The sequence below is a fragment of the Myxocyprinus asiaticus genome, chromosome 26 (assembly GCF_019703515.2).
Source record: "Myxocyprinus asiaticus isolate MX2 ecotype Aquarium Trade chromosome 26, UBuf_Myxa_2, whole genome shotgun sequence".
In the NCBI taxonomy this organism is placed as follows: Eukaryota; Metazoa; Chordata; class Actinopteri; order Cypriniformes; family Catostomidae; genus Myxocyprinus; species Myxocyprinus asiaticus.
Window position 1 is genome coordinate 27,493,287 of NC_059369.1, and position 20,080 is coordinate 27,513,366.

The window sequence follows — 20,080 nt, forward strand, 5'->3', positions numbered from 1 at the left end:
GAACGAGCTGCATCTATAAGAGAGTTAAAAAAAAAAGCCTCTAACACAGCCCATGTAAATGCATACAGTACGCCGATTTCGAGCCTTAAGCAGCTTTATCGTAATGAATGGCTTTCTGGTGTCCATGTAAATGTAGGGAGTGTGTTCCGTTGAAGAGATGAAAATAAATTTTCAAGAATGCTGATACTGTTCTTTCCCATACAGTGAAAATTCTGCCTAACATCTCCTTTTCCACTTTCTTCAACAGAAGTCAGTCAGTCCAAGGTTTGGAACAAGATGAGGGTGAGTAAATGAAGACAGAATAAAATTTGGGTGAACTATTTAAGAAAAGCATCAGACCGTTTTTAAATGCATCCACGTGACAGCTAGACATGGGCATGAATACTCTTCAAATAAGATTTAAACAACCCATGTGATGAAAAACTTTTATAAACTTTGAAGTTTATAGAATGCATGTATCCTGCTGCCAAGTCAATATGCCCTGCTACAGGCAACGAATCAATGGATCCACTTATGTGACTGAAGATCACCACATCCAATTAATGTAAATGGCAACAGGATGCCAATATTCTTTAAAGGTGTAGTGTGTAATTTTTTCGATGTCAACATACTGTCTCCTATCCCAGTTGCATATGTGGTGACAACCATAGCATTTATAGGATGATTCCCACAAAAGGAGTAAACACTGTTGCTCTGTTTGTTTGAGCATCCTGACCAGCCTGACATAGCAACATTGGCTCAACCAATTGTGCGAGTTTGAGGCGAGACTTCCTAGTTTTGTCCAGACATTGAACAGTCGAGTTCAGGAAAACTGTTTGAAAATTCATTATATTGGAACTCTGCTTAGCGCCAGTAATGGCACATAAATTACACACTTCAATTTGAATTAACAAGTCAGACAATAACGTGACATAAAAGGAGTAAAAGGGTTTCAAGAATCAATTAAGGAGAGTGTTACAGATTCAGCAGCAGTCTGTTCATGTGTAATGTTTAAAGACTAGGGTAATGGTAGGGAAATATAATTCAAAGTATAAAGTATAATGTTACAATACAAAGCATAATGTTCTTTCAGAAATCTTTCCTGGCAGAACATCAGAACTGCGAGCATGCCCTTTGTGTGCCCATGCATGAAAAGACTGTTTTTGTGATCTTCCTCTGCAGGTTCTTGGCTCCTCTCAGGCCCATTTAAGCACTTTCTTTCTTCTGCAGAACACAAAAGAAATATTTCAGCTCTGTAGGTCTTCATAATGCAAGTGAATGGTGACCAGAACTTTGAAGCTCCAAAAAGAGCATACATGAAGCATAAAAGTAATCTATAAGTCTCCAGTTTTTTAATCAATGTCTTCTGAAGTGATCCGTTTTCACAGTACATCTTGCAAATGGAGTCTCTCGGCATGATTGTGGTTACAAGATGGATTATGCTTGATGTCAAGATTTATCGTGAAAAAGGAGTTACATATGGTCTGTTCTCACCCAAAAATAATTAGATCACTTCAGAAGACACTGATTAACCACTGGAGTCTTATGGATTACTTTTATGCTTGCTTAGTGTGATTTTTGGCACTTCAAAGTTCTGGTCACCATTCACTTGCATTGTATGGACCTACAGAGCTGAGATATTCTTCTAAAAAAAAAAAAAAATTGTGTTAAGCAGAAGAAACTAAGTCATACGCATCTGGGATGGCATGATGTTGAGTAAATGAAAGAAATGTAATTTTGGGGTGAACCATCCCTTTAAGCAGCTTATTCTATCAAACTTTTTTTACATTTTCATTATTATTTAGTGCAAATGTATAACATTATACTTTGTATTATATTACCCTAGCAATAATAAAATAAAAAAAAACTAGTGACCACTGCTGCAATGAGGTTTCTAATCTTTCTCTCATCTGACTGCCGTAATTCACTATTTTCGCTCATTTGTTTCCTCTTTTCTCTTCCTTTATTTTATTTATTTTATTTTTTTGTTGTTGGAAAGTGAATGCAAAAAAATTATATTTGCTGTGGTCTCCCATTCACTGCTTTAGAAGTCTACCCCACTGTAGTTTACTTCCAAATTCCAAATCCAGAAATGTGAAAAGGGTCCATTGAGAAAATTTACCAGCCATGAATATTTCAAACAGGCCATGAAACTACATTTTACATAATTACATGTATATTTTAAATAATTAATACATTATTATTTTGCTATTTTATTAAAATATCTGTATATTTCTAAACAAACCACACAGGTCATTGTGTCACTCATCTGATCATATACTGTATAAGATAAGACAGTGTCCGTCTCTCTGTCAAACTCCACCTGTTACAAAAGCAGAGACCCATTGGGATTTTGTTCCCCATATTTTTGTCTGGGTGGTTTAATGTAAAGAATATTACACATATGCATCACCACATGGAGTTCTGAGAAGGAAAGAAACTCCAGAAGACATGTAAATAAGCGTTTTCCTGCATCATTTAAATCAGAGGGTCAGACTATCACTCTTACAATGCGATTTAAACCATGCATGTTGCTGTTGCTAAAAATTCAGGTCAACTGATGAAAATTTATATATTTTTTTTACTTGCCACAGTCACGTTTTATTCGCATTTGGCTGAAACATTCTTTGTAAACTGAAAAATAAAATCCTACTTGCTCTTGCAAGGCCTTTATCAGAGACTGAGTCACAAACAGCTCTGGCAGTCAAAACACCGGGGCCCCAGACGAGACGGGCACTCAGAGCTCTGTGCATGTTGCCGAGCACGTCACATCTGGATGAAAGAAGCGGCGTGTGCCCTTTCATTCACACGTGGGACAGCTCCCTTCCACACAGCCTCTGCTGCCAGGGACTCTCTGCATTCTACGCTCATTCCTCTTATTGTCATTCTAATTAGCTTTCAGGAGGAAAAAAAAGGCCAGGCACACTCAAACACACACACACACACACACACACACACACAGGACCTGGCTCAGACAACCACTGTAGCTAACACACTCACTGTCGCCTCCAGTTAGACTTTATCATACACATGCAGACATGCATGTATACTAATATACACTAATACGCACTATAAGGAACTGTCACATCCTCAAGTGCACGCAGTCATCGAAGGTGGGAGATGGAGAACTGGTAAATCCAAGGGAAGAGGAGAAAAGATCAGGTTGAGACAATTGCGGTGATGACGACAGGAACAGACGAGGGGGGGTTAGCTAAACATCTCACAGGAATGCTTTACACCCCACCTCCAACCACAAGCTGGTGCCACAGAACACACACACATACACACACACAGGAAACTTAAAGACAAACTCATACTGATGCTGGACCAGCTACTTTGCATTTAGTAAAACTGTACAACAAAATTGTGAATATATTGTGCAACGCAACATCTAAGTCATTAGGTTGATTTACACTTTCACCCTCGGTTGAATCTGATAAGAAGTTGTGAAGCATAAGTGTCTTTACATAGATGATGAACACTGTAAGCAAACAAGAATGCAAACAATGTTGTGTCAAAAGAGTGCAGCACTTTCAACAATACTTTGCTTAATGGTGGGTAGTTAAGCAAATAATGCTTAAATGATGCCATCCTGTTTGTTATTAAAATGTAATCTCTTATGTTACATAAACACTGACACAAGTGACAATAGGTGTTCAGTGGACACCTAGAATGCTTTAATATGATTTCTCACTTATAGCTATTTAAATGCTATAAAATAGAAAAATAGCTGGGTTTCCATCCAAGAATTTTTTTGCTCTGGTAATCCTTATATAATGGTGTCCTGAAAATCCAAAGCTTGCTAAGATTTTGCAGAGCGAATAAATTAAATACAAACTTAAATTGTGCCGATGAGCAGGTTTATTGACGCACTGATTTCTTAAAGATCCGCACGATAAAGTCATAAGGATGGAGGAATGCACACACATAGTGCTCCCAGAACTGTGTGATGCACTGTCGCTCCCAGACATGAGACAGTGTTTTGTCTGCATGTTCTAAACCGTGAATTTTTAATCAATAAAAGAGTCACAGTGGCTGCACCGACGATTTTGTCCTTTTGAACACGAGATGGAAACGCAGCTTTATTCGCACATTGTTTGTGCGATAGTATGGTTTTTCGCATAAATCAAATATGGATGGAAACATAGCTAGTGACAAATGGGTATTTGACAAATAACAAGTCAATAACCTTTTTGCTCCAACATCAATATTTAAGGTTAAAAGTTATGTTTAAGGGAAAGAGTATATGTTAGGGCATTTGTTTGGTCATTTGTTCTTTTTAAGCCCTTTTTTAAAGCTATTTACAGTTAATTGTTTTTATATTTAGAAAAGTACAAATAATCAATGTATGGGGCTGTGCCAATACAATCATATATCGATATATCATGATACTTTTTCTTACAATATTGGATCAATATTTATTTTTATCAGTGTTTTTTACTATTGTGTGTTCATATCATGGCATTCTGTATTTCAACAATGAAGAAGAGGGTCATCTAAATAAGCGCAAACTCTTTGCGTTTCGCAGTGTAGTCAGAACTGCTTCTAAGAGGCACAAAAGAGTTTGAAACTAAACCTGCAGATTCACTCTCACTCTTGAGTTTGCTGCAGTTACAGTCACAATTCATTTACGATATTGTGGCAAATTGTGACATACAGGTGCATCTCAGTAAATTAGAATGTCGTGGAAAAGTTCATTTATTTCAGTAATTCAACTCAAATTGTGAAACTCATGTATTAAATAAATTCAATGCACACAGACTGAAGTAGTTTAAGTCTTTGGTTCTTTTAATTGTGATGATTTTGGCTCACATTTAACAAAAACCCACCAATTCACGATCTCAAAAAATTAGAATATGGTGACATGCCAATCAGCTAATCAACTCAAAACACCTGCAAAGGTTTCCTGAGCCTTCAAAATGGTCTCTCAGTTTGGTTCACTAGGCTACACAATCATGGGGAAGACTGCTGATCTGACAGTTGTCCAGAAGACAATCATTGACACCCTTCACAAGGAGGGTAAGCCACAAACATTCATTGCCAAAGAAGCTGGCTGTTCACAGAGTGATGTATCCAAGCATGTTAACAGAAAGTTGAGTGGAAGGGAAAAAGTGTGGAAGAAAAAGATGCACAACCAACCAAGAGAACCGCAGCCTTATGATTGTCAAGCAAAATCGATTCAAGAATTTGGGTGAACTTCACAAGGAATGGACTGAGGCTGGGGTCAAGGCATCAAGAGCCACCACACACAGACATGTCAAGGAATTTGGCTACAGTTGTCGTATTCCTCTTGTTAAGCCACTCCTGAACCACAGACAACGTCAGAGGCGTCTTACCTGGGCTAAGGAGAAGAAGAACTGGACTGTTGCCCAGTGTTCCAAAGTCCTCTTTTCAGATGAGAGCAAGTTTTGTATTTCATTTGGAAACCAAGGTCCTAGAGTCTGGAGGAAGGGTGGAGAAGCTCATAGCCCAAGTTGCTTGAAGTCCAGTGTTAAGTTTCCACAGTCTGTGATGATTTGGGGTGCAATGTCATCTGCTGGTGTTGGTCCATTGTGTTCTTTGAAAACCAAAGTCACTGCACCTGTTTACCAAGAAATTTTGGAGCACTTCATGCTTCCTTCTGCTGACCAGCTTTTTAAAGATGCTGATTTCATTTTCCAGCAGGATTTGGCACCTGCCCACACTGCCAAAAGCACCAAAAGTTGGTTAAATGACCATGGTGTTGGTGTGCTTGACTGGCCAGCAAACTCACCAGACCTGAACCCCATAGAGAATCTATGGGGTATTGTCAAGAGGAAAATGAGAAACAAGAGACCAAAAAATGCAGATGAGCTGAAGGCCACTGTCAAAGAAACCTGGGCTTCCATACCACCTCAGCAGTGCCACAAACTGATCACCTCCATGCCATGCCGAATTGAGGCAGTAATTAATGCAATAGGAGCCCCTACCAAGTATTGAGTACATATACAGTAAATGAACATACTTTCCAGAAGGCCAACAATTCACTAAATGTTTTTTTTTTTATTGGTGATTATGATGTATTCTAATTTTTTGAGATAGTGAATTGGTGGGTTTTTGTTAAATGTGAGCCAAAATCATCACAATTAAAAGAACCAAAGACTTAAACTACTTCAGTCTGTGTGCATTGAATTTATTTAATATTTATTACAAAAATTTGAGTTGAATTACTGAAATAAATGAACTTTTCCACGACATTCTAATTTACTGAGATGCACCTGTACATGTATGGCGACATGTATTGTATGGTGAGGTGCTTGGCAAAACCAAATGTAGTTATCTCAATAAAATACTATATAAAATCAGCATGCCCAGTAAGAAAAGAATTTACACATTTTTTAAATAATTGGTTTACATTTCATTACAACTACTGAACTAAATAGTTTAACAGCATCTGAAATTTCTCAAAAAAGGTAACCTTTTTTGAACCACCTGACCAAGTCTTGTAAAAATTGAGAGCTGCTTCTGTATATTGAGAGAGACATCTGTAGTTCTTGCCTGCATATAACTGAACTTTGTGCATCAAAAATCCTTTTACCAAAAGAAAATGGGGCTGCACGATGTGAAACACCAGTCTTTGTAAATCCGAAGTGAACCTGAACGCGCTCCCATATCCCCAGTGAGGCCATCAAAGACATTCAGATTCCATAAATCCTCTAGTAGCGGGGATCACTCCCGGCAAAATAAAAGGAATTTTACCAACATTACTCTACGCATCTTTATCTCATGTTATTTCTTAGTAGTTGCATCATCCTTGTACACAGCTGGAAAGAATCCAGCAATTTAAAGCTCCTACCATCTGTACTAGGCACCCAAGCATTGTTTAAATTATGTCTTAAGTGCCACATGAGTGGGCATTGTCAAGCTTGTGGGAAATGGAAGCTGAACAATCCCCCACTTTCTAACTTTTCCACACTGCCTTGCAAAGGTCAGGAGACAAGCTAGAACAATGTTTATAGGAATTCCCTGTTATGGGGAAGCCCTCCTGCAGATAAAGGAAAATTACTTGGCTAACACTGGCCAAAATGGGAGAGTACTGTATGTCTCCTGTGGTCCATGCAATTGCTGTTCAAATATACCTCTCCATGATGGTCCACATTATGTCAAGCCAGACATAAGTGAGGTTTAAGCTTAATAGTATGACTGATAACATGGCTTCAGTGCTGTGGTCTTAACATCATTCCCTACCCCCAGGAGAAATAGCTTAATTTGTCACCCTGACACACATACAAACACACACATGTGCACATACACACACGGCTCAAGTTCCTCGTTAATGCCCAGCAGCCCATTATCTGGGGAGGAGGGGATGAACGCTTAAATTCAGTGCAGCCAATTTGAATATGTAATGGGCTAAAGATAGAATCACTAAATCTAATTTGACAATTAGAATGTATTTCAGTTTTACGCACTTGACACAACTGCACTACTCCATTTGAAAATGGAAGGAAACTTCATTAGCTTGACTACATGTGCCAGTATTTTGCATATTGTAACAGTGGAATTAGTGGGGGTTGAAGGATGCTGTCTTTAGGAGACATGGCGGCCATGGTTATCCCCCTCCTTGTCACAGGTCTTTCATGTGTGTGCTGAGACAACAGGCATAAAGACACAAGAGGCTCCCTTCGGTTTACCAACACCCCCACCTCCTCCCAGAGCTCCTGACAAAGCCTTCCCAGTCGCCAGTCTGACCCAATAACCTGGCATGCAGACTGAGGGTGTTGAGTAGCCTCTCCCGGGCTTCCCACCGCAAGTTTATCACACAGTCCACCATTTGTGTACAGAGCAAAGTCACTTCATGTGAAGTCAGACTGGCATTTGGATTAGATGGCCTGTTATAGATGGGGCAAAATAGTGTTTAACATACAGGAGCCTAGCAGGCAGTGATGGGGAGGTGCTATGGCTGAATGTGCTAATCCGGTTTGACACAGGCATCTTTTTCACAGCCGTTTCAATGGAATGCACCCCCCACTAAAAATTCACCTATAGGCTGTACAGTGCGACCGCATGCTGCACTGCCAATCACACTAGTTGTAAATAACAAAACTCACATATGCAAAACCACTGGCGTTATGAAGCCCATAATTGTTAAGAAATTGCATCCAAATGATGACACTTTCCTAATTTATGTCGGCGACGAAATACACGTAACTGTGCTTACAAATGCGAATGCAGCTATAATTATATAAATGTTTCCAATCTAGTTACGCAGGCCCTAAGGGTGGTGTCACCGCAAGCTATAGTTCCTTCTCCATTTCAGGAACTCATGAAATATTGAGAGTATGCAGGCAGCCGAGAGGTGCCGTGAGTTTTTGCTGCACGACACAACAATCAGCTCTAATACTTCTGGAACCAACAGTCTGGTTCCAGAAGTAAAATTACCATTAATTTATCCCACAGACAAATTGATTTTCAATTATATAAAGCTTTAAGACAGACCTACCGTGAACTACGAGGTTGTTCACCGATAATATATGCTTCCGTCGAAGCCATCCGTTTGCGTTATTTCAACTTTATTGTTTAAAAATGTTGTTTGATAACAGACACATGGTAAACAACTGCATTACCCATGGTACAGCAGAGAAAGATCCACCAATCAGAGAACTGCAGCCAACAAAACCCACGAAACATGACTCCCATTACGCACAGTGAATGATGTAATTGAGTTGATCTCCCTTCACCCTTAAACTACTTATATATTTGTACATATCGGAATATTTTGCAATGAATGTCAGATATATTGTTTCTAGGCTTATAATCAACAACCTATATTCAACAGTTTTGTATATTCACATCGTTTCTTATTCAATTACATCATTCGCAATGCTTCATGGGATTGTAGTTTGTGCCCTCATTAAAGACGTTAAAGTATACAGCCTTATACTCTTGTCTATATGTCTGATTTTTCAAATAATTTTGCCTCAAAACAAAGTTTGTGATGTTGTGATTCTCCTCATAGCTGGTTGGTTTGGTTCATGGCTTACAACTCTTTTATGAAAGATTTTATAAAAACTCAATTGAAGAAATGAATGGGGAAAATAATTCCGGAACCCAGACAACTAAAAAAGTGGGTGGTCACTGTTGTGCTTAGCATTCTGTTTTTTAGGCATCAGGAGGGTGAGGAAAAACACATTCATCTTACCCCCTGGTTCCCCTTGAAGCAAATTGCTGGCTGATTTGGTAAGGACCCCTGGGGACAGAAAAAAAAAAAAAAAAAAAAAAAGAGGTAAAAAGAGGTTGGTTAGCATCTACTATTATTAGATAGAAAGAATTATATAGCAAAGAGGCACTCTCTTGATCCTGGAAATGCATCATCTCACCTGAGTTAGCATTCTCTAAGAATGAAGGCAATGCATCGCTTAAGAGATGCTTTAAAAACAAGGCAAAACAATGTTTACGTAAAAATAACCCCATTGTACTTTACAATTATCAGCTTCAAATTGAATGTTTGCCCATGATGCCTGCATTTCCACAAGCTGTGTTTATGTAGTAACTTCAGTGAAATAGCATGCCTACCTATTAGCCTCCCTTCACAGTAATTACAGTCTCACATTACTTGCTTGCACCCATTGACAGAGGCACAGTTCTCTCCTGTATTAATTCATGCAGACTGGGAATGAGGGGGGTTGCTACTGAGAGAAAGCCTGGCTGTGACTGGCCTCTCGGCAGTGTCATGGTTCTGCTTGTGCAAGCCTAAAGATCAAGGCTGGGCTTCGCTAATCTGCACTGGAATGCGTCCGATTAATAAATCTCAACTTGAAAGACATGAGTCAATCAAATGTTATTGTGTGAGGAGTTTATGGGTGTGAAGATGTTGAGTGCGTGTGTGTGTGTGCGCCGGTACACATTTATGAGAAGTGATGGTGAGCCAGAGTAAACAGCATGGGAAATGCCCCATAAAAGCTTTTAAGCAACAAATTCACATTCTCGTCTTTTCTTTTTTTTTCCTGTTATTAGGACTAAAGGTAAGTTACAGTAGCATTATGCCTTTCTCTCTAAAGGTACATCAGATACAATCAGACAGGCCTGTACGTTATCAGCCCTGTGGTGTTTGTCTAGTGCCAAAAAAAAAAAAAAAAAAAAAAAAAAAAAGAGAGAGAGTCCAAATAGGCCTTTTATATAACAATCTCTAATATGCTGTGAGTTGAACTTTGAACACTCTTCTCGGTCCAATGTCCATGAAAATCAACAATAGCATATATATAATATATACTGTATAAACAGTAAAAGACTCATTCACATCTCTCAAATAAATTGCTGAGATGGAGGGGGGGGAAATTAGGCTTCCCCCCGCAACACTCAAAACCTTTAAGCAAGGTCAAAAGATAGCACTTATTATCTTCAAGGTACAGCTGGAGCTTGGTCAACAAGCATGTTTATCTATTATAGATGTTACAGGGAGAGGCAGTCACGTCACTCGATGCATACAGTGAAGCTCAAGTTGCTTATTAAAAAATCCAGGCTTATTGGTTGAGTTTGTTGTCATGTGGCCGGATTAGTGGCTAAACATAAATGAAGGGGGGGTGCTGTGGCTGCTTTAACTTTGTTTTTTAATTCAGTGGAAGCGAAAGCTTATAAGACCATAATGAGCGCAGTTCTGAGGAAGCCAATGAGGAATAGTGACCTGACTAGACCACAACAAGGTGTTGGACTGTCACCGTCATTTCACAGTTACACCGTCAGTTATCTAAAATGATAATACGAGACCTCAGTGGCATATGGAATGGACCGTTATGAATGCCTTGTACAAACTTTTACTGATTGAAACATTAATATTTAAATGGGATAGTTCACCATTAATTAATCACTCTCATGTTGTTCCAAAACCATATGACTTCCTTCTTCCATGGAACACAAAAGGAGATTTTAGGCATTACACTTTCATTGTTTGGAGGGGGGGGGGGGGTGCAGGGAAAGTGAATGGTGCCTAAGCCTAACTTCTGTTAACAATGTCTGTGTTACAGACAGATTTGAGAACAACATGTGGGTGAGTAAATAATGACCATTTTTTGACCATAATTTAAGGGTTAACTCTCCCTTCAATAAACATTTCTTGCTCAACTATCCCTTTAACAAAGGAAACGATTACTTACACAAACGTTCATTTCTACTTCGGTTTGGCCTTTTTTTTTTTTACTAGGTCACATATGATTGACAACAGAACGTTTATTCTCGAGCTGCTGTTACAAGCTCGAGGAAGTCCTCTTGTGTCCTGATTGGGTCAAACGACATTCTACCCGCTTGACTGACCAATAAGCGACGACATCGGGACGGCGTCCAAGCGTTTAAAGGACTAAAAAAACAATACGAAAGAGACTGGCAAAGCGCCCCGTCCAACTGGCGTCCACGTTTGCTGCTGAGGTATTGATATTACTGGAATCTGTGCTGTCCACCCGACTCTGACAATGTATTGACTGCTCAACGGCGTTTAATAGGCAAAACAGCGGCTTATTAGGAATTTTCTTAACATGAGGTGAACGGTGCATTAAGAAAGGTTTTAAATGACCTCCTCAGTGAAAAGCAGCTTATTATTTTAAGGTTTAGTCGACCATGGTTGTCAAGCAATCCCCATTCAATACTCAAAGCTCATCAATGCAACAACAGATTACAAACTTTAATTTATTTAAAGAGACAATAGCAGGTTAAATACGCTTCAAATCTGCGGATAGCTCACAAATACCTTTACAGCCGCGTGAAATGTTTCAAGGAAATTCAAATTAGTTGATAACGAAATTAAAAAAACCCAATGTATCCTTGAATTGTTAAATGCTACTAAACGTTCGTGCTCGAGACCGTATGATCCCTGTGAGAGCTCAAATACAAAAACTTCACATGCATAGTTTAAAATGATAATAAATAATGTAATTTTCAGCATTACATCACTGTCATCCTGCATTTCTAATGATTTGTCATAAATAATAAATCGGGGAGTTTAAGTTATATCCAAAGTGGAAGTGAAAATTTTAATTTCAAACAACTTTACGGAAAAATAACGCGGTTCAAATTTATTTTCCCTTAAAAAAATGTCAATAAGCAACATTGAATATTGAACTTTAAAGCAACAGTAACAGTAGGATTTGGCCGATTTCCTCCAGTCAAGATATTTATGTCCCTGTTAAGACAGCATATGGCACTTGAAGCGACTGACTCTGATAAAATAAATCAACACTTTACAAGCCGGAGGTTTAACAATATAACGGAAGCAACCCGTTTGAAGTTCTGCGAACTTTTCTTTCTGTCCCATTGAGATCACTAGGGCACTGTTTACGACATAAGCACTTGCGAAATAAAATAAAATGCGTTACCTTGAGATTCTGATACGCTTCCAGCGTCCGGATGGCAGTGTCGGTTAGCTTGACGTGAAAGATTGTTTTGTTGGGAACGCTTTTATTAATCTTTGCACAGGAGAGTCCGTACCGATGCTCCTGTCTCAACGCTGCCATGTCTGGAACTGAGGTGAACTGGCGACATTCTCGTCCAAACGTCACTCTCTGCTGGGCGGAGTTACGGGATAGCGTTGTGCCGACGTCATAGACACATACAATATGCATTTTTATTTCAGTACTAAATTACACTTGGGCATTGAAGGTTTGGAGAGGAAATCATTGGAGCATCAGTGCAAGTCTTTGGAGATTATGTGGTATTAAAGAAATGTCCTGTGAACAAAACGATCAGCAAAAAACTCGGTAATTTAAAGTCGATAAAAGCGCGCGCGCGCACGCACACACACACACACACACACACACACACACACACACGATTCATCTAGCCAGGCAATCATCTGCACCTTTTAAGATTACAAACAGATGAGGTGAAATTGACAGTGATGAAGAAAAAAAATAAATACATAGGGAATTTAGGTTAATTGGAAAGACATAATCCCCAACAGACAAAGTGCTTAGGCCTTTGGATTAAGGACTTTTCTCATAGTCTCTAATGGAAACTACTTGCCATATGGCTGTCTGAGACACAGGGACATCTGAAGCCTACTGGACAAACAGTTACCTCAGATTGTGGTTTATAAAAACATGCCACTGACTGAAAGCATGGGAGTTCATGTAAACATGTATTTTAACATAAAAAATACAGGTAAGTTTAAGATCAAGAGCGCCATTAAGCGAACAGATCCATAGCTAAAGTGCCAGAGTCTTAGGAAGTGATCTATGAAAGTAGAGATTAAAGTACATCAGATTCACTGGAGTGAGGCTGCACCTCAAATTAGATAAGCAATTCAAGTAGAAAATTTGTCAAAACATTGTAAATGAAGGATTATGAAAAAATACTATGATTTGTAACATTGATCAATGTGCATTACAAATTCTATTATTTAATTTAATTAAGCCTTGAGTTATGTGATGTGTTTGTTCTCTGGAACTCTCTTCATTTCCACCTACTTTTTAAAAAAATGATTGGGGATTTTACAATTAGCAAGTTGGCAGATGTTGCAGAGGGTTGGCAAGATTTACAGTGTGTGGCAATCTGCAGTTGAAAGATGAACCTCGCTCAAACATTAGTCTTTTTGGATATCACATTGAGAAAACATTTGTGATACATGTTAATCAAAGTGTAAGTATAGTGTCTGGTCATCCACATAACTTAGTGGCTATTCATGCATAGTACACTACTCCATGCACCAGTCTAATTGCCATTATAATGCCCAGGTCAAACAAAATATCAGCCCTGTGCCCTTTGGTAAATTGTACTGTACCATAAACAGTGCCAACACCTCTAGAGAATGTAGAAAGTGACTAAAACTCTCTTGTGTGTTTCATCTGTAGAGACAAAACCAAGATCAACATTCTCAAAACTGTATTTAAAATTACATGCATAATTGCATATACTATGATGGATAAGCTCTTAGCTGACATGGCCTTAAAGAAAATGCACTTATGCTTGGCAAAACATCATAATGATTCATATTACAACAGGATCTTTTATATATTACATCATATCTCACAAATATTTTAAAATAATTTGTCATAAAATTTAATACAATAAAAATAAAATTGCTTATATAATTTATAATTTATGAATTTAACAAATGATTTCAAATTAAAGGACATGCAGTCTAAATGTGGCATTTATCATAAACATTTTAGTGATCTAAGAAAAATGTATGTTTTGAGGATATGTTAGGTGTAATCACGTATAAAAACAGTGAAAAATCTTGTCTCGTTTTGAAATTATTTATGTTCCCTTTAGAGTGAGGCATGTTGCAAACCAGGAAAAACCTGTTTGTGTGTTCTGATTGTGCTATCTTCTGTCATTGCCTGTTCTCCTTAAGTGCAGAGGTTTTTCTCTGTACCTGCTCAGTATCTAAACAAAATATTACCAATCCATACATTAAAATACACTATACATATAATGAAATACTTTACATTTACAACAATACATTACATATTATTATAAATGTGCATCATTTTATAAGGCAGAAATAACCAGAATAGCAGCCAGTCCCTGAAGTCCTCTTATTGGTGGACGCATTTATGAAAACAGCATTACGGGATGACGCGATGAAGTCATTAAGAAGCTTACAGACGTTGGGGCAGATTAGATTTTGCTCTTCTAATCCAGCAGATTATCACTGTACAACCCTACTGACCAGGAGGGCTTTACATTTCAACACAATTCTTGTGCATTGATCATTTCTTGTTTTCTTTCATATATGAGACATTTTGCAGCAGTGAAATTACAGCATTCACAGCAAAACATTAAAAGAAGGACCATTTACGAAGCTTTTAAGAAAATTGACTGGCCACAGATGGGATTTATGACATACAGCTCTGCATTTCCATGATAATTCTATTACAGTCCATGTGGACACTCTGCTTTAGAATATACTACACGCCGTCGCTAATGGATGCAGGTGTTCATCAGTTTGGCTGTTGAACAGCACCAATATTAATTTTTCAAATTTTTGCATGTTCTAGGAAGACACTCAACACCATAAAGAAGAGACAGATGGTATCCCTGGCACCATGTGGGGAAATGGAACCAGAGGCTGAAGAACTGGAGGAGAAAGCATTGGAGTCTGACACATTTGTAGAATCAGTTAGGCATGCCGATCCAGGCTCTGGGGACCAGGAGGATCTAAACAGTGAGGCAGCTATTCTACAGCCCTGGCAGGTGCCACAAGGACCAATCATGGAGCTGCGGAGAATGGATGTCACAGGGAAGGGGGGTGAGAAGAAAGCAATGGAGGACAAAGAGAATAATAAAGGAAGTGAGAAGAAAGATGAAATTGAGAATAAAGAGGCAGAGGAAATAAGCGAGATGAAGTGTACTGAAAATGTAAGTGACATAAACAAAATGGACACAGGGGGCAATGATCCTGGCAGAGAGGCCACCAACTCAAATACCCACTGCACTACACCTGTGACCAATGAATCAGACACAGAGGAGAACAGAAAACTCACAAAGACTCCCAGCTTTGGGAAAACAGTTCGGTTTAAGGAAATTGAGGCAGTGGAAGGGAGTGACAGCTCAGAGGATACACTTTTCCCAGACTATGAGGTGGAAGAGTGGACCACCACCATCTTTGAGGAGTTGTTTCTGGCAGAGAACTGGGTGGACCTTACAGGTAGGTCCATGATAGCATATATTTGTTTGCTTCTTATATCTTATCATATCTTATCATGTTGCAAATCCCTCCTTGATACTCCAAATGCTACACTGGCAGCCAAAAGTTTGGAATAATGTACAGATTTTGCAGTTACGGAAAGAAATTGGTACTTTTAATTCACCAAAGTGGCATTCAGCTGATCAAAATGTATAGTCAGGACATTAATAAAGTGAAAAATTACTATTACAATTTGAAATAAATAAATAAAATAAAATAAAATAAAAATGTTCAGAACTTCTTAAACTATTTCAAAGAGTTCTCATCAAAAATCCTGGACGTGCAGCAATGACAGCTTTACAGATCCTTGGCATTCTAGCTGTCAGTTTGTCCAGATACTCAGGTGACATTTCACCCCACACTTCCTGTAGCACTTGCCATAGATGTGTCTTGTCGGGCACTTCTCACACACTTTACAGTCTAGCTGATCCCACAAAAACTCAATGGGGTTAAGATCCATAACACTCTTTTCCAATTATCTGTTGTCCAATGTCTGTGTTTCTTTGCCTACTCTAACCTTTTCTTTTTGATTTTCTGTTTCAAAAGTGGCTTTTCCTTTGCAATTCTTCCCATAAGGCTTGACCCCGGAGTCTTCCCTTTACTGTTGTACATGAAACTGGTGTTTTTTTTGTTTGTTTTTTTTTTTTTTTTTGGCAATTTCAAGCATTGTATAGCCTTCATTCCTCAAAACAATGATTGACTGACAAGTTTCTTTTCTGCCATTTTTGACATAATATTGACCTTAAGACATGCCAGTCTATTGCATACTGTGGCAACTCAAAAACAAACACAAACTTAAGCTTAATTTAACGAACCAAATAACTTTCAACTGTGTTTGATATAATGGCAAGTGATTTTGTAGTACCAAATTAGCAATTTAGCATGATTACTCAAGGATAAGGTGTTGGAGTGATGGCTGCTGGAAATGGGGCCTGTCTAGATTTGATCAAAAATGATTTTTTTTTTTCAAATAGTGATGGTGCTGTTTTTTACATCAGTAATGTCCTGACTATACTTTGTGATGAGTTGAATGCCACTTTGGTGAATTAAAGTACCAATTTCCTTCCGAAACAGCATAATCTGTACATTATTCCAAACTTTTGGCCATCAGTGTATATCTAGGCTACTTACCACATTATACACGTGCCCAAGACTGACAATCTTGCTATAGGGTCTTTTGGTCTTGTTGACATAATTCCCCTACCCCCTTTCCCATCACTACCCTGACCATTTCTAGATGACCGTCTGCTGAGGAAAAAGGTGTTACAAGCCAGTCCTGAGAGTGCCCTGACCCCTACTTGGGGTCAAGAGGTCATGCTGAAAATGCAGGGTGTGCTAGAGGATAGGACTGTGGTGGAGAAAGACAGCAAGCTGGTCTTTGTTATTGGGGAAGGAGACGTCAACCAGGTGAGACACATCAACAGACAGAGGAGGGGCAGCCTCTCACTACATACTCACAAGACACTCCGGAACACCTGCCCACATACTACCTGTCACCTTGCACCTGCTGCCTGTTGAGACTTCCATTGGGATTAATCTGTGTTTTTACATTTTGAGTACTGTATGTGTTTACCCAAGGCTGGGAAAAGTAACCTGTTTGCTTATGTGAATTATATTCACTTTTTTTTTTTTTTTTGGAAGGTTAGGAAGGTCAGTCTTGTTTGCCAAATTATTTAGGCTTTCAAAGTGCAAAAAAATCCATGAATAAATATAGTTCCTTTGAAGGTAGTACTCTTGACTTGGAGGATGACACTGATGATGATGTTATCTGATAAAGTTTATGTGATATCTGATATCTAATATTTATCTGATAAATGTGACTGTTCTCCATGTATAGGCTCTGGAAGAGTGTGTCATTTCAATGAAGAAGGGGGAGATCGCTTTACTGCTTGCCGATTCACAGTACACCTATGCACTCCTAGGAAGGTAAGAAGAGAAAATTTACCTACTATTTGCCTAATACACAAAAACACTTCCCTACTGAAAAGACCAGTTTAATGAATTTAATGCTGGTCTAGGCTGGTTTACTCTGGTTTGTGCTGGTCCAGCTGAATGGGCCAATATATCCATGCTGTTCACCAACAAAACTGAGGCTGCTGTTGCTGAGGCTGGTCAGTCAGCATGGTCTTTCTGGTGAAACTGGTTGACCAAGGAAGTCTTGCTGGTTTATGTAGCGACCAGCGACCAAAACAAAACATATGCTGGTTACCAAATATGCTGGTCTATTCAGCAGTGTTTGCAAAACAACCATGGACATTTGGCTAAAATGGAATTGGGCTTGTTTTTTGGATATTTTCTCATTCTGTTATAAGTTAGGAATTCAAGAAGGAGGGGAGGGTGGAGAGAGTATTGCTAAACAGGTCTCTTGCGACTTCAGTTTGAAAAAGTAAAGTAACTTCTGTCCTCACAGGGTGGGGACAAAGTCCTTTATACCTGTTGCTTCCAGGGCAAACATCCTGTCCCCAGTAGCTTGCTAAATGAACCATGAACAGGAGCAGATGGCCTCCCCAAACCACCACTCAGGGCATTCAAGAATGGCCAGAAACCCCTCCCCTCCCATTCCCTTTCCTCTCAATTCTTTAACTATAGGCAATAATTTTGTTTAACAACTCACTTCACTCACAAATTAACAGTGTGGTTGAACACACATTCAGATGTTAGTTTAGTTGTATGTCTGTGGTTGATGTGTGTCTTTTTCACTTTCAAAACTGTTGTCTAAATCAGCACATTCAAAGGATTGTGTGACACATATATCAGATGATTGCAAAAGTAAAATGACCATTTATCCGCCAACAAACACAAATATGTTGATATTATTAATAAGAGCTCCACTTCTAGACCTTGTACCTTAATTACACACAAGTTTGGGACATGTTGTTTCCTAATTTCACAAACCACAAAGCATTTCAATGTACTGCAAACAAACTCTCCTTCCTGAACCCTCTAGTCACAAAGTCTGTGATGACCAGCCATATGAAAAAGCAGAAAATGACCAACACATATATGACCAGACATAAAATATACATGTAGCACAATGTTTGCATCTACATACTGTTAATATATGCTGTAGAAATACAAGTCATTTTATCATGTCAATGAATCTTCTTAAATAGATGATTAAAGGAATGTTCTGGGTTCAATACAACTTAAGGTCAAACAACAGCATTTGTGGCATATTGTTGATTAGCACACAAATAAATCTGATTCGCCCATCGTTTATTAACAGAAAACAAATAGTGTGATTATAGTAAGGCACTTCCAATTGAAGTGAAAGGGTCCAATCCATAAAATACTCACTGTTTCAAAATTATAGCCACAAGGCATAAACAGGGATTTACCTGTGTTTTGTTGTCATGACAACAACATTTTTATATTGGATATAATTTCACACATAAGGTTGGTAAGCGATTTTATCACACTAAAATCATGTTAACACTCATAATATTTACGTCTTTTAGCTATACTTTTGAAACATTGTGTATTTTAATGTTTATGGACTGGCACCGATCACTACCATTATAAGTGCTTTACAATGACCTCTTTTTTTTTTTTTTTTTCTATATATGAAGAATGAGACAAAATAATTTTTTTTGTAATCAACATTTTGCTACAAATGCTGTAAATTTGTATAATTTGTATCAAACCCAGAACATTCCTAAAATAGGCCAGTAGTACTGATATCAATAGTTGGTTTGTTTTGCATTTGTTTAGATTGCATTCAGATATCCACAAAGCAAATCTGTGCGTGTAGATAAGCAATGAACTGTGGTCATGTGCTCTTAGACGTAAAGAAGTTCAAGAGTTTGCGATTTTGCATTGTGAATTGACTTTAAATCAATTGTACGGCTAACCATGTGCCATTTCCAGTTCAAAGTGCTATTCCTTCACTGCAATGTGACTTTGATTCCATCTTCAGGAAACATGCAGCTGCATTCTGGACCCATGTCTGTAATTTAGAGGGTATTTCAGGCATGAATTTTCTTAGTAGAGATTTACCTTTAAGCATGAATTGACCAAACATTACTCAGAGATCCTGGGGGAACACAAGCCTGGAACATGTTGTTCTTGTTTCATGATTGTAGTCTTGAGCTTTTGTCTGTTTGTATGCTGACTGCACAAGTGCGTGTGTGTGTGTGTGTATAGCTTGAGAGGGCTCTAGAGTGATTGTTAGGTATGGCTGTAGCAGTGCAGACACAGGGGCTGATGGGACATGCTCCTGTATGATTCTCTCTCTTTGGCCCTGTTATGTGTAGCCTCCACTGGGAGCAAGCGTCCATGATAAGTAGACAGATCCACAGTTAATGGTTGTTTTGATGCTACTGATTAGGGCTGTGAGCAGCAAACTTAAATTTAGCCCTGGCCCTAAGGTAGACCTCACAGGCTTCTTGCCAGCAGTTAAAAGGGTGACAGCAAAGCCACTGTGGCAACATCTCCTCCCATGGCACTGAATGGGTACAACACACA

At 38.7% G+C, this 20,080-nt stretch overlaps 2 protein-coding genes across 2 annotated transcripts in view; one reads left to right on the top strand and one right to left on the bottom strand.

Moving 5' to 3' along the window:
- LOC127417421 (RNA polymerase II elongation factor ELL-like) overlaps window positions 1-12,440 on the bottom strand; it is a 56,436-nt gene extending 43,996 nt beyond the window's left edge. The window contains exons 1-2 of the mRNA XM_051657470.1: window positions 12,303-12,440; window positions 9,140-9,187 (exon numbers count right to left, since the gene is read on the bottom strand). Coding sequence (XP_051513430.1) covers window positions 9,140-9,187; window positions 12,303-12,440 — 186 coding nt within the window. The remainder of the gene's footprint in view (window positions 1-9,139; window positions 9,188-12,302) is intronic.
- Window positions 11,340-20,080, top strand: part of LOC127417422 (peptidyl-prolyl cis-trans isomerase FKBP8-like) — a 76,756-nt gene continuing 68,015 nt past the window's right edge. Inside the window, exons 1-4 of the mRNA XM_051657472.1 lie at window positions 11,340-11,358; window positions 14,928-15,577; window positions 16,854-17,023; window positions 17,454-17,542. Coding sequence (XP_051513432.1) covers window positions 14,959-15,577; window positions 16,854-17,023; window positions 17,454-17,542 — 878 coding nt within the window. The 5' untranslated portion in view covers window positions 11,340-11,358; window positions 14,928-14,958. The remainder of the gene's footprint in view (window positions 11,359-14,927; window positions 15,578-16,853; window positions 17,024-17,453; window positions 17,543-20,080) is intronic.